The sequence below is a fragment of the Agelaius tricolor genome, unplaced genomic scaffold, assembly GCF_023055355.1.
Source record: "Agelaius tricolor isolate 1412-34295 unplaced genomic scaffold, bAgeTri1.0.p SCAF_6, whole genome shotgun sequence".
Classification (NCBI taxonomy): domain Eukaryota; kingdom Metazoa; phylum Chordata; class Aves; order Passeriformes; family Icteridae; genus Agelaius; species Agelaius tricolor.
In genome coordinates, this window is record NW_027269266.1 from 29,813,098 (window position 1) to 29,828,001 (window position 14,904).

At 35.6% G+C, this 14,904-nt stretch overlaps 1 protein-coding gene across 1 annotated transcript in view; it reads left to right on the forward strand.

Annotated features, from left to right (window-relative positions):
* LOC139591051 (dynein axonemal heavy chain 11-like) overlaps window positions 1-14,904 on the forward strand; it is a 113,684-nt gene that overhangs the window by 65,384 nt on the left and 33,396 nt on the right. The window contains exons 25-26 of the mRNA XM_071429177.1: window positions 2,492-2,653; window positions 14,103-14,301. Coding sequence (XP_071285278.1) covers window positions 2,492-2,653; window positions 14,103-14,117 — 177 coding nt within the window. The 3' untranslated portion in view covers window positions 14,118-14,301. The remainder of the gene's footprint in view (window positions 1-2,491; window positions 2,654-14,102; window positions 14,302-14,904) is intronic.

A 14,904-nucleotide genomic window follows, 5' to 3' on the forward strand; every position in this document is an offset into this window, starting at 1 on the left:
GACAATCATTCTATGTTTAGCAAATCTTCAAATTTCAAAGCTATTTTGGAGAATGAGGTGGGTATTCTTTATTGTTTATGACTTACCCATCAGTGACAACAAGAATAAAGAACGGATAAATCAAAAAGCCCTCTTGTAAATTAATGGATTTATTGTCTTGCCCTCAGTTAATGATTTAAAGAAAAATCCAATGACTTCTGTAGGCAAAATGGATGTCTAAAATACCTCAAAGCAAAACTGCTACATTGCAAAGATTGCTGTTAGAACCTTTATCAGGAATGGTCCTTACTTGCCACCCATTGGGCATCTCTTATAGATGGAACTGGGGTTTAGGAGGCCTTGACACACCAAATTCCTGTGTTTACACCATGAAGCCCATACATGCTAGCTCTTTAAAGCAGCATACTTTGATTAAAGATACTTCTATTTTCTTAGTACTAAAGATTAGATTAAAGACACTTCTATTTTCTTCTATCTTCTTATAGGACCTTCTATATTCCTCTTTTATAACAAAAGACTTTGAGTCCTCTGTTATCATTGAATTCTGTCTGTCTTCCCAACACCGAATGTTTAACCATTTCAGTAAGTATTTCTGATTTTTCTGAAAAACATAAGTGGAAAATACTTCATGAATATAAAATTTAACAATTATTTTATTACTTTCATTTTGTACACGTAGAAAATTGTGTTTTAGATGAGAATGAGTTATTGAGATTGATTTTATAATCTGTACAGCTTTCAGAAATGAGCATGTGTAAAAGTTTTCTTTTAAGCCCTGAAGCAGATGACACCAGCAAAAAACAAGCATTTAGTATCAAATTACATGAAGTATAGAGGATATTTTCCATTCAGAGATTTTCATTGATTTAGATTACATCCTGGAAAAATATTACTTGATTACTATTATTGCTCTGGAAAAGCAAACGTCTGTATGGGCAGAGCAGAAATGGCCGTCCTAAAAGTAGTTCCTGGGTCCTTTCCTTCTTTCATCCTGGCCCTTTCTCTGCTTCAGTTGCTGGAGAATGATTTCCTGAGGCTTCCCTAAAGCAAGTGAACAAACTATGAGACAATTTTATCTGCAGCATTTCAAACAGTACAAACAAAGAAGAAAGGTTATGACAGTTTATTCCTATTTTACACGAAGAATTTTATCCATTTGAAGATTACTCTAATGGGCAGTCAACTTTTACTTTCCTCTCCATGTCAAAGTTATTTGAGCATGCATTCATGCATAGGTTCATTCCTTTGCTGGGAATTGTACACAGAGAACAATCAAAGCATAATGTGCCAAAACTGCTAGTTTGGGATTTATGCCTTGTCACAAATCCTGATTGAAAAAGAGAGGATCCATATCTTAAATGTCAATTTGCTTTAAAGAAGATACTTCCATTTTCTGAAATTCTTTAGTAACCATCTTAAATTTCAAATAGATGGTGGGCTGTCTTTATCACACAACTGGAATAAAATAACAGATTTCCACATAGCTGCTTATAATAAACATCAAGATCTGAGACCATTCCTGACTACTCATCCTAAATATCCCAGGGTTAACATGGTTTAAATGAACTCTGCAAAAGATCAAGGGAAACCAGGGCTCTCTGTAGCAAAAAAAAAAAAAAAAAAAAAAAAAAAAAAAAAAAAAAAAAAAGTTAAGAAAATTATTCTAGAGTTAAACTTTGACAGAATCATTGCAGCTGGAAGGAACCTTCTGAGATATTCCAATCCATCCTCATTGATCAAACAGGATTGATTAGACCAGATTGTCCAGGACCATGGAAATTCCACAACCTCTCTGGGCAAGCCTGTGTGTTTGGCCACCCTCACATTTTCTCCTGTCAAAATTCCAAATTATTGCAGCCTTAGCTGAGTAAGATGTTTGTAGTTAGTGGGTAAAAGAAGAAAGATAAATAAATCCCTGCAGGTCTTCACAGAATCATAGAACATGTGGGGTTTGAAAGGACCTTAAAGACCATCTAAGTTCTAAATCCCCCAGTGCCATGGGCAGGGATACCTACTCTGCTGCCTTTCTCCTCCCCTTGGAAAAAAAGTGAAAAAAAAAAAAAAAAGTAGAAGTGACATCTTTATTCAGGTTGAAACATCTTTTTCTTCCTCTTTTCTGTCTTCTAATATTCTGGTTTCCTAACCTTTTCTGCATGTTGCTGGAACTGCCTGCACTGGCAGCAGGTGCTGCCAATATTGAAATGTGTCTACCATGTTTTATCTCATCTAGACAAAAGCACCAGTTACTGAAAAAATCAGTAGAGAGAACGTTTGACAAAGAGTTCTATACCATTGTTTTCAGCCTCAAAGGTTTCAAGTCACCACCAGAAATTCTGGATTGTTTCCAGCCTTTGCAGTCTTTGGAAGTGTATCTTGCTGATTAAGTACCTCTCTTGTACTTTTGTGTGCTTCTGGTTAATAATATGGAGATTAAACATTCTGTCCCTTCCATGGTGCTCAGGAGATAACATCTTCTAATTTTGCTTTGCAGTCCAAAAAACGCATTGGAGCCAGTCCATTGAAAACCTCAAAGCACAGAAGAAAACTTTCATGGGGTGACATCTTATTGACGGCAGGATTTGTGTCTCACTTTGGAACCTTCATAAAACATCACCAGGACCCAAAGGGACATGTCTGGATTCCTCCTCTAAAGGTACAAAAAGTAAAATTTGAAGTACAGATCTGTATATGCAAGGGCCTAATTGAAGGTGTTTGTTTTCAAGGATATGTCCATATTGTACACTTACATGTATATATATATATATATATATACATATGTATATATGTGTATATATATATGTGTATATATATATATATATATACACACATATATACATATATACATATATATATATATATAATATATATAACATATTTATATATATATATGTATATATATATATATATGTAGTGTGTGTGCACAGAGGCATACTTTCCTCAGATTACAGGTATCTTTTAAGGAAAATGAAAGAGAGAGATTCTCTGGCAGAAGAATATCCCTTCCCTTTTCAATTCTCAATGCCAAAGTCTGCTCTTTGTGACACCTTTGTAACAGCAAATGCTGTAAAAATGATACAGAAAGACCTATTCTGTTCAGCTTCTCAGCTCCAGGAAGAGCATGTAGTTATGATAATCCCCATTTTTCTGCACATGGAGGAAATCACGATAGTACTCTGTAAATACATAAAAGTTCCAATCCTTTGTCTCTGCAAAGCTTTCTCTCTCCTTACTTTTTAAGCTTTGGACCATTCTTTTCTTTCTTAGTGCAAATTCTCCTCCCCCTTTTCATACTTGTTTCCTATTTCTTATGTTCATTATATCATGATGAATGTCGTTTATTCTCAGAAATGTGTGAAATGGGCAGCACTCACCCCATTTTCAATCACAGATCTATTACACAGCAGGTGAGCTGAGTTATGAGGACCCTCTGAAAATAGAGTTAAAGCCAAATTCAAGTTTCCAAGGTCAGCACTCGGAACAGACATCTCTTTGTAGACATTTTCTTTGTGCTAGAGTTTAACAGTTGCTAATTTGTCTAGAGCTTTGCTTTACCTGGAACCTCTCCCTGTCCTTCTCCAGCAAAAAATTTGCTTGCAGATAAAAACCTTTCTCAGAAACCTCTTTCTATCTTGCAGCCTAGGTAGAAAAAACTGCCCTGTATATTTTCAATAGTAGGACTCTGGAAATAAATGTCATTCTTAAATCTTTTAAGACTCTTCTGAAATGGGTTGAACATTTTTATGAATAAAAGTAAACCATACTGTGACGTTTTACTTCTAAAAATGCTTTCACTGAACAGCAGTGAGATAAAATACCACATTTCAGTTTTGATTGCCTGCAAGTGAGGAAGAATGGAAAATAAGAGACAAATACCCTTGAAAAAATAAGAGACAAATACCCTTGAAAAAACAAATACCCTAGTTATGTTAAAATAGATGTTTATTAATAGTTCTCTACAGAAGGAACAGCAAGTAGTTTTATGTCATTAAGTATCAGCTTTGTGCAGAGATGGTGACAATAGATGTACCTATATATTCAGATATTTTTCGTGCATTGTGTGAAAATTAATATTAGGAACTCTGACAATACCCCAGTGCTATTGTTTTTCACAAGGAAGTATTTCAGCTTGTGGATATTATTGTATTGGTTGTCTTACAGTCCAGAGATAAAGCAAATCATGTATTCAGTCTTTTGATGTATTTAGATGAACGTGTTACACATGGGAGATAAATATATTGCATGCTTGCAGAAGGGAGTGTATGCCTGCTGGGACCTCTGTGCTTGTATTTTCAGCACATTCATCAAAAGTTAGGTTTATTTTGGGGTCAGAGATTAGAACCAAGAGTTAGACAATTTAAGGTGGCATGTGTTCTGTAATACTATGGTAACTATGACACTGTGCCACAGAAGCTGCACTAGAGGTACGGTGCCACTCTTATTACTAATAATTGTGCAAATTTAGCTCACCTTAAATATATGTAATCTTTTTCATTATGAATAACTGTCAGATATACATGGGGGTTGTTTTTTGTTTCAGTGTGTACTTTTAAAAGAAGCTTCAGTCTAAAAGCCAGCAATGAGGACTAGACATGTCCAGAGAGAAAGGAAATTTTGATGGAAGACTTTTTAAGATACTTCTGAATGGGGGCAGGAGGTAGTTCAGGTTTAATACTGATGATGCAGTGCTTTCCTTTATTTATGGCTTTTGAATTCAATCCAAAAATCACTAATAAGGAAGCCTGCAATAACACCATGAAGGACTTGGTGGGGGTTTGCCCTTTACTTCAGTAAGGAAAAAAAATAATTCCAAGCATCTGGTATAGCTCCTCTATCACACTTCCACCAGCCCCTCTTGTTTGTTCCAAACAACTTATTTATTCACTCTCATTCTGTTGTGCTGCATTAGGCATTTCTCTTCCCACCCAAACCTGTTTGGTAAGCAGTGATTTCAGGCTTTCCATTTCTATTTTATTTCATCTCCTGGCAAGTGCCTGTGAGGGGCTGGTACCCAGGAGGTGTGGCTGTGAGATGGCTGCTCTGTGACAGACCCCACTCAGTGAAGGGGCGCTCACACGAGAGCTTTGCTGCAGCTGCTGCCCCACAGGGAGCTCTGTGGCTGCCTCTGCCCCTGGAGATGGCCCCATTCTCTGCCTTTTGAGGGTAGCTGAACTATATTAATAAGATGCCATGGGAATCCTGCTTTAATAATTTTATTTTTTTTTTGTGGATGAATACTGATTTATGTTCCAGAAATAGGTGCTCAGAGCATACAGAAGCATTGAATTTGCAATATCAGAATACAATGACTTTTATAATATATGATGCATTTTTAACTTTATTGAACTATAAATATTTTTATGAAGTAAATGTCTTGAGAGAAAACACTTTTGTAAAGTCTGTTATAAATATGATAAACTGCTTCTTGTCACTTTTCTTTCATCTGAAACTCCACAGGGATCCTCCTTACTTTTCTGCCTTACTTTAATTTATATCCCCCCAGTTGTCTTGTGCATTGCACTGAGTCATGTCTTGCTGCTTGGTAACCTTGCTGGATGATAATATTCCACTCTGATTCTAAGGCTCCTTTTCCTGAGACAGAAGGCCTGGACCCAACTGCCACGTTGAGGGTTGATGCTACAGCTGTGGCATGGAGTAAAAGGGGTGATAGGATGTCAACAGAAAACACCACTGTTCTAACAAACTGTGAGTGCTGACCTCTGATGATAGATCCCCAGCAACAGGGAATTAAATGGGTAAAGAATAAATATGGAGCTGACCTTAAAGTCGTATGTCTAGGACAGAAAGGATATGTGCATGCTGAAGAATTGGCTTTTGCATTTACTGCCTTCAAGTTACCCTAATTTTCATCAGAGATTTTTGTTGAAATGCACTTACTTAAAGAATTGAAATATTACAACAATTCTGCTCATCTATTCATAGCATCATTTTCCTCTTAAAATTGTGCTTGAAAAGGTGCCCTTCTTATGCTGTTTTCAAGTCATGAGAAAGAAATTAAGTGAAGGTTGATGTGTACTTCTTGTGTGGGTCAAACTACTTTTTCAACAGGTAGGGTGAAAAGCCTAATGGTAAAACCTTACTTATACTCTACAGTTTGGTCAGCAGATCACAGCATCTGCACCTCACATGCATGTGCAGCACTCAAGGCAAAAGCCAATACTGGGTCATCTCCTGGTAAACAAACATATTTTTAGTTCTTATACTTATGACTGAATTATATGTTAACTGATAGCACTGGCAAGTAACTGATCTCCTCGTGTGTTTTCTTATCTTCACTTAGATTTAGGGTGATAATGCTCCATTTCAAAGGGTGTTCAGAGTATTTTCTACTAAATTCCAGATATAACACACAATTGCACAACACACAAAATAGTCATAGTAATGCCCGAGTTTTAAAATAAGTCTTAATCATCTAGCCTGTCTGCTCATTTGATTCAGCTCTTTTCCATTATCTGTCCTGGTTTGTTTTTCATTCTTTTTTCCAACTCTTACAAATAATCATGATTTTTCATTCACACTCAGGGGTACCCTGCTCTGTCAAGTTATATTGTCTGATTACTTATCTTTCCACTACTATTTACTCCTTTTTCCATGCCCATTGAAATAGATTTCTCCCAAGTCATTCAGATTCTAATTGTTCTTGAAGTCCTCCAAGGAAGCGTTTATAATTTAAATCAGCTTATACCAAAAACTGTAACACAATAATATATATAAATATATAGGTATAGATATAGATTGATACAGATATAAATATAGATATATATTATATATATATATATATATTTATATATATATATATAGAATTGACATTTCTATGTCAATTCCATATTTCCATATTTGCTTATAAGAAAAACCATGCTATATATATATATACATATATATATATATATAATTTTTAATATGAGGAATAGCAAGAGCATAGGTAGAAAGATGTTGAACTCAAAACTGTCAAACTCTTAAACACTGGGCAATTCTTTGTAAACAGTTTTCCATGGTTTAACCACATACTTTTAGAAAAACTTCACCATTTATATTATATAAAGGAAATCTTTCTACAACCAGTATTTATCTAATATTGGAGGGGGGGAAATTATATTTTTCAGGTAAAGTTTTCTGAAGACCATTGAAAGAGCTTTGGCTTTTGAAAAGACTGTAAAAATTGAAAACATGTGTGACTCTATTGATCCCATACTTGATCCTCTGATTGGAAGACATACAATTAAAAAGGGAATGTATGTATGCTTGAGTAATCAGAATTTTTCCATGACAACTGGATCTATATTGCTTTAATTGCCACATTTTGCTTAGTGCTTCAACTCCTCATGTAACAAATTATTTATTTTTAAATAGCAATGGCTAAAATCTGGAGATGAGTGGATATTAAAATGTTAGTATCTGCATCTGATTAGATAGCAAAATTATGTTCTCAGTTTCCAAATTGGACTCAAAATACTATATAGATGTGTGTCTCTCAAACTTGAGTGGAATTCTTTACTTTATTACTTCAAAAAAATTAGTAAAACAAGGAGTAGCATATATTGTAATTCAGCTTAAAAGAAAGGAAAGTATTTCCTTTCCATGTTAGGCATCTACAGCGAGGGAGAAGGCATTGGAAATTAAGGGGTAGATTTGGATTTAACAGTAAAGGGTTTTCCAGATGCAATATCAGCCTAAGAAAACTGTGCCATAATTGGTTTTTTGACCATCTCATGAAGCAGTTAAAAAAAAAAAGAAAGAAAAACAAAAAACAAAAACAAACAAAAAAAAAACCCAAAAAAACAAAACAAAACAAAAACAAAAAAAAACAAAAAAAAAACCACAACAAAAACAAAAACAACCAACCAAACAAGAACCCTGGAAAATAAGACAAATGATGAGGAAAAACTGATATGGTGGGACACAGGGCAGAAATAAGTAAGCCAGAGATGGGGACTGTTTCTGTTGTTATTGCTGCCAACCTCCCACGCATCAAACCAGTGCAGCTGATCCTGGTTACAAATTCATGTGTCACAGAGGTGTTAATGCCTGCTCAGTTTTCCCCCTAAGCTTAAAAAATACTATTAAAATACTTCTTAAGATCTTAATTAGGTACCTTTTAGATACACATTTTCAGGGTGATAATAAGGAAAATAAAGGAGATTGTACTAGGTGCAAGAGAATTTCAGTCTCTAATGTCTTCCATAACAAAAACTCTCTTCTCACAAAAACTTTGGATTAAATTGTTGAGTCCTTAATGCAGATGACAGCCTAAAGAATAATGTTGATTTGTGGTTGCTGGAGAGTAAACTTATTAAACCTCATTGAATATTTCATCTGATGAACTGAAATGCCATGTTTCTGCTCAAATATGAATTTAAGTCTGAAAGTGTTCCTCTCTTATATTTTTGTTTGCAAGCAACACATCAACAAGCTAGATTTTTCATGTTGTAGAATGTGATGTTTATTCTGATACAAAGCCAGACATACTCCTGGGGCATTTCTGGATGGATCTCACATGTTAGTCAAAGAGTGGTTAGAGTGCTTGCACAGCTTCACATTGTTGAAAGTGAAAATATAAAAAAAAAATTATAAATAAAGAAGTTATCTTATTTTGCACAGATTACTCTAGATTTTTCTCCTTCCTTTTCACCCTATATTTCAGGCATTGGTTCCTGCACAGTAAATCCAAGCAGTAAAAACCAGCTCAAATCTCCTTGTATACATGGAGGTCCTGGAAGATGCACTCTTGCCCTACACTGTGAGACCTTGAAATGATCCCCCTTTGTTGCATTTCTCTGTAGCTGTATTTGAAGTGCTTCAGAGTTAGAGCATACAGTTTGCTTTCCAGAATCCATAGTGAAGGATCTTTACTGAAAATTAGTGTTATACTGGTCCAAAAGAGAGATCAGAATCTGCACAAGGTAACAGACTTTTAAGGAATGGGAGGATGTGAAGGGATGTGAAACAACAGAAAGAAGTTGGATTGAAAAGGACAAGGGTCACAGCAACATAGCTTTGCATTTATTTAGCAAAGGCTTCCACATAGCACAATGAAGTTGTGTGTGTGGACACAAAAGCAAACATATGAAACTATCAAAAAATAGATTATTCTGGTGAATATTTACGTGGTATTCTGTGCCTGATTGAAGATGCACAAGTCACCTGTGAGGGGTACATGTGCCTGTGTGTGTATAAATATAGATACATATATATATATGTGTATATATATATATACCACTATATATATATGTACCCACACAATATATACCCCATTTATTTCCAAATAAGCAGATTTTGCCTCATTCTTGATTAATTTCTGTTATTTTTTTCATTTTAGTATTCTGTCAGGTACTTTGAATTTTTTCTTCCTAATAAAGAAAGACTAGAAAGGTATTTGTGATAGATATGGTGCAGTCCAGCAGTTGAAGTTCATTAATAATTGGAATGTTGCAGAGTATGAAGTAATGAATACTAATTACTCCTTTCATGTCTGACAGCACCCCATGGACCAATACATCAGCCCAGACTTTAATTTGGTTCTAGTAATGGTTTCATCAATAGTACATTAATTCTGTGTTTGAAAAGATGTACAGTTGAACCTGACCCACAGAGTAGATACCACTGTCATAAAATGGCCACATACTGACAACAACTGGATAATTACAAATAATTAAATCCACTGAGCTTCAGACAATCCTAATTTTAAGTAAAATATATCTTATCATATCAATCGACAGAAAGCATAGCTAAGGAGATTTATCAACTTGTATTCCTTGCAAAGCAAATTTACTAGCCTGTTTATTAGAGAACTTGCTGATCTGTGAACCACATCAGAAGAGTACCTCTCCTCTTCCTTCTTTGCAAGAAGGTTCTCATGTTGCACTCCTGGATATTCTGCAACAGCAGCTCTTGGTTTCTGAATGAAGCCTGCAAAAGAAATTCTCAGCCTTGGAGAACTTCAAATGAATAAATTTATATTTTCCTCAAAACCAGATCACAATAGGGTGAACTAAAGGTACTTGTTATCTCTGAAAAGCAGACTTCATGCTTAAGTGCCTTAGTACATATTTAGAAGCCTAACAAATTTTGGGTGTTCATATTTGGATACATCTTTATTTTCAATTTTGGAACTGCAAAACTGCTCAGTTGTTTCTAATGAGCTTTAGACTTTGCCTGTATGTTCAAAATTGCTTCAAAAAGCTCGGTTTTTTGTTAAAATATTTCAAGATATTTGCTTTGAGAAGGAGGAGAAAAGGAAAAAAATAATAAAACAATTTAAGAAAATACCAGTTGTAGTACATAGCTTTATGTAAGCAGGACAGCCACAAGACAAAAAATAAGTAAAATTTGGGTGCAACAAATTAGCAATGTATGCAAAAATTATTCAAGATGCAAATACTTAGATTTTTTTGGAGCAGATAAACCAAGGCATAAAAGTAAACAGGTACCAACTCTATGTGGTGTTGGGTTTTGGCCTTCACCTGCTATAAAAGAAACTGTGCATTGAATAGGTTTGGTATGGATGGCCATTAATATTTGAATTTTTACCTGTGTGTGTCCTATCCTGCTTCCCCAGCATGTCTCTTTTGGAAATCACTGTCTAGGAGCATTACCTATAGCAGATCAATGTTATTTTGGCTCATAGGAGAGAAGACAGAGGAATAAATTCATTGTTCATAAGGCTCCTCTTTGCATTTGCACGAGGTGTTACCCTTGCTGAACTCCTTTGCACAGTCACAAAGAGGTAGTCATGTCTCTTCAGCTGCAAGATTAGGTTATTAAGAGTTTTTTTAAGCTTAAGAATACCTCTTGAAGTTTGATTTATGTGCAAATATAGCTTGTATGAACAAGTTTCCATTCTTATGAGGTATGACTATTATTCATGAAACAGCAAGAAAATTCGCTCCGTTTCTCCACAGGGAGAAGCTTTCCTTGCCTTGAACAATCTTGTCAGCTGTGCAGCTTCAAGGCAGTGCTTTTCCCACTGAACTAGTTTGGCCAACTTGCACAGTTTGCCTACTGAGATTGCCTGGTAACAGCTCTGTTCTGCACTTGTTTTCACCTGATTTATTCAGCTTCGTTCTCTGCATTACTTGTTGGGGTTTGCAAGTCAGTTCCAGAAGCTTTTAATTTTAAGCAGCAGGAGCTGAATGAAAGCTTCTCTGGAAAATGTGTTTATCCCTTTTTCTTCCCACTGAAAAATATTGTTTCCCTGTACTTTCCTGTCCAAAAATTTATCACTTATTTCATTTTTGCTGAGCTGATCCAAAACATCTCGCTACAGGAAGCTATCCCACCATTCTGCCATGTAGAGTTATGGTCTATTTTGGAGAACATCTGCCCTGAAACGGCAAAAAAAATGCTTTAATTTTGTGTTGCATTAAAGTGTCCCATAAGAAAAGATGTTGCATAAACTCTCAAGCCATTTCATTATATGAAGTCATGTTCCTGTATTCAAAATTTCTCACCTTCATGAGTTCCTCTCTTTGAAAGACCTAGGCATTGTTATCTAAGGCAGAACATACACAAGGGAATAGCAGATCTTTGTGTCAATCAGACAGATTGACAGATCAGACAAGATGTTATACACATCCCAGTCTTCTCATAGCTGAGTGCTTACATTACCTCCTGGAATTTATTTGGTTTTGTATTTGCTTTGGCTAAATATAGTTTACAGTCAAGGCATATACAGGTTTTTTAAAGCTTTTTAAATCCTTTTTGAATCCCTTAATCTCCTTTATTTCAAAATCTATGAGGATTTCGACAGGAAAAAACAAAAAAAAACCCTAGTGGGGAACAATCTCATTTTAATTTACTTTGTTCTTAAATATCAGGGAGCTGGGACTTGCATGAAAGATGCTGTGTCTGTTTCTGGGTAGAGTGGTGCTTTAGTTCCATCTGTTCTATCTGCTGCAGGTGAGGGAATAGGACATTATGAAGAAAACATTGCCAAAAATAGAACTTGTCTTTAGAAATTTCTTTGGTGACTATTTTTTTTATATTCCTTCTATCATGGACTTCCATTATTCATGCCTATTTTGCTGCATTTCTTCATAATCCAGAATTAAACTCTAAACATTTTACTGAAAAAAAATTAAGTCATCCTACTGGGTTCCCCACCTCTCTGTTTATCCTTGTTGCTTATACTCTTGAACAGTGCAAGAGCAATAACAAAACATTTCTTTTTCCCAAATCTGTAATTAACAGAAAACCTACAACAGCTGCAGTAATAAAACCCACCAAGTCATTATGTAGGTTTTGCCTTTCATAGGTGATAATCACTGAAATTGGTTATTTATTGCTTCTGTGAAGTGAGAACTCCTAAAGGAAATGTTTTAATCCAGAACTCTAAAACTTGTTATATTTCCTCATAGATGTTCTGAAACATAGCGTGACTCCCTTAGCAAAGGTTTTTATTCTGATAAAGCAAACTGAAGAATGTGTCTTTTGTCAGATCTCTTGTTTCATCAGTGTGTGTGTGTGTCTTGAAAGCAAAGCAATATTGTGCTCTCCATGTCAATCTCTACAGTTTTGTTCCCTCCAGCTGCAGTCAGTTTTGAAGGCTGTGGAGAGACTGTGTTGCAGAACTGGACAGTGAATACATGTCCACCTGAGAGAGGCTGTATAATCTGAAGGTCATATGGCTGAATTATTGCAGTATTATATGAGCACAAGCCTGGAAAACCCATCTCTAGCAGTTTGCAAGGCAGTATTGTACAATATATGTGTCTGATGTTGAGTTTTGTAGAATCATGGGTTTCCCAGCACTAGACATAGTAGTTTCCTTAAGGAATTTGCTTAAAATATATCATAAGCAGCTCTCTTTTCTTCCTTCTCACTGGTGAAATGCAGAAGGGTCTCAGCACACCATTATGTTTAACCTATGTTTTGTAGCTAAGGGCATGTCAGAAGCAGGCAAGGAAGGGTCTTAAGAGCTGAAATCTGTGTTCCTGGCTCTGGAAATGCCCTGTGATAGCCTAGAAACAAATCAATGTTAAAATTTCTACAGAAAGTACTTGCTTTATTCATGTCCTGATGTGACTTTCATAAATCGCATTTTAAGTGTTTAGTGTCTATGTTAATGCAATCACTTTGAAAATTGAGTTAGCAAATGCCAATTTGAATTTTATGAAGAGTTCATGTTATAAATGTTCCATTGGTCCTTTTTTAAACAGAGTTTTATTACTAATATTTGAATCTCCTTTCTTGGCAGAGAACATTCAAAACCATTGCTGTACAGAAAATACTGGTTTTAGGCTTGTGTGGCAAGCAAATCCTGAAAATTGACACACTGTTCACTGGGCAAGTCAATGACAAAGAGTTGTGTCACTGGGTCACACCAGACTAGACACATGGCACACACTGTAGTCTACAAGTTATTTTCAATTTTTTTTTTGTGCTATGCCACAGAAATAGAAAGGTGAACTTCATGTTGCCTCCCTGCTGGGCCTCAAAATGGCACAGAGTATAGGACAGTGATCCCTTATCACTGAAGATAAGGGATCAGGAAATGACAGCTCTTCAGTAATGAATTTCAGTAAATAAAAGGTGAACCTAGGATAACTCATTCTTTCATCCAACAAATAATTAATTTGGAATGAAATATTTAATAAATTACCTTAAAAATCTTTATTTTTGTTGTTTCAGTTGCCAGCCATTTCCTCTACTCTAGTCTATCCATTTGTAATAAATACACGTCCCTGCTTAGTGTTTTAGGCTATATATTTAAGGAAATTATAGTAAAACTAACAACTATTTCATTGGCATTTGTTTGAAAATTTTCCTAAGTTTCTGGTAAGCTATGATGATAGACATTTATGCCTAAGCCACAGACTCTTCAGTACAGCAGTGAATAATCTCCCTGTGTCTGCTGTATATACAAATGAAACTACAAAAATTAAGAAATACTCTGTGTATTTGTCTTATACTTTTGGTCTGTTCAATCATCCTCATTTTGTTTCTTAAGTTGCAGGCACATAAAGTTTGGCTTGTGTGCATTTGTTATGCTGCTAAGATCATACAGTACACACTGTTTGCAATCTGAGATACCTATGAGGTTTTAATTTAGTGAGATCCCCATTCTTGTGCCTTTTATTCTTTCCCAGACGCACCAAGATTGAAGACAAAAAATGTGAATTCAAAAAGAATTTTCATCTCATCCTTCACACTAAACTGGCTAACCCTCACTTACAAGCCACAACTGCGGGCTCAGACCATGTTCATTAATTTCACTGCCAGCAGGGACAGGCTGGAAGACCAGCTGTTGGCGGAGGTTGTTAATGCAAGACTCACAAAAAACATAAGGTAAGGACTATATTTTGATTTGTCTCTTGCCTGCTCTGAAATTTTAAGTCGAGAATTAATATGTCTGCTTGAATCCACTGTACTGTAAATGTTAGAAGCCCATATTAGAAAGATTTTAGGAGTCTGGAAAGTGTAGAAGGTTCTTTCACTGATTCGTTCAAATCTGCGCTCCCAAAGGGCTTGTCTTGACCTAAAGCTCTGCTAGAAATTAAATTCATTGTGATATTATTCCCACACTTCTCTCTACTGCTTGGTTTGCTCTGTGCATTGCATTTAATTTACAGAGGAGGTTTAAAGCCCTCTGCAGTGCTTTGTGCTTCAGTGATCTTGAGCCAATAAGTGTAAATAAAATTCCATGCCAGTCTGTACAAGGATATAATGGCACTGTTAGGAGCTAGGGCATTTGGTTAATAAATCACAATTTATTCCTGCAGGGATGCAGTTCAGTGGCTGCTGCAGTCATACCAATATATAGCATGAGGAGAAATGCTTTTATGTGGCTAGAGGAAGGACTTTGGACAGGATGTAATCTATGAGATAAAACATGAAAAGAAAGTACTTAGGGGTGTGAAATTAATAGCAAGAATACCTCCTACTTCTCTA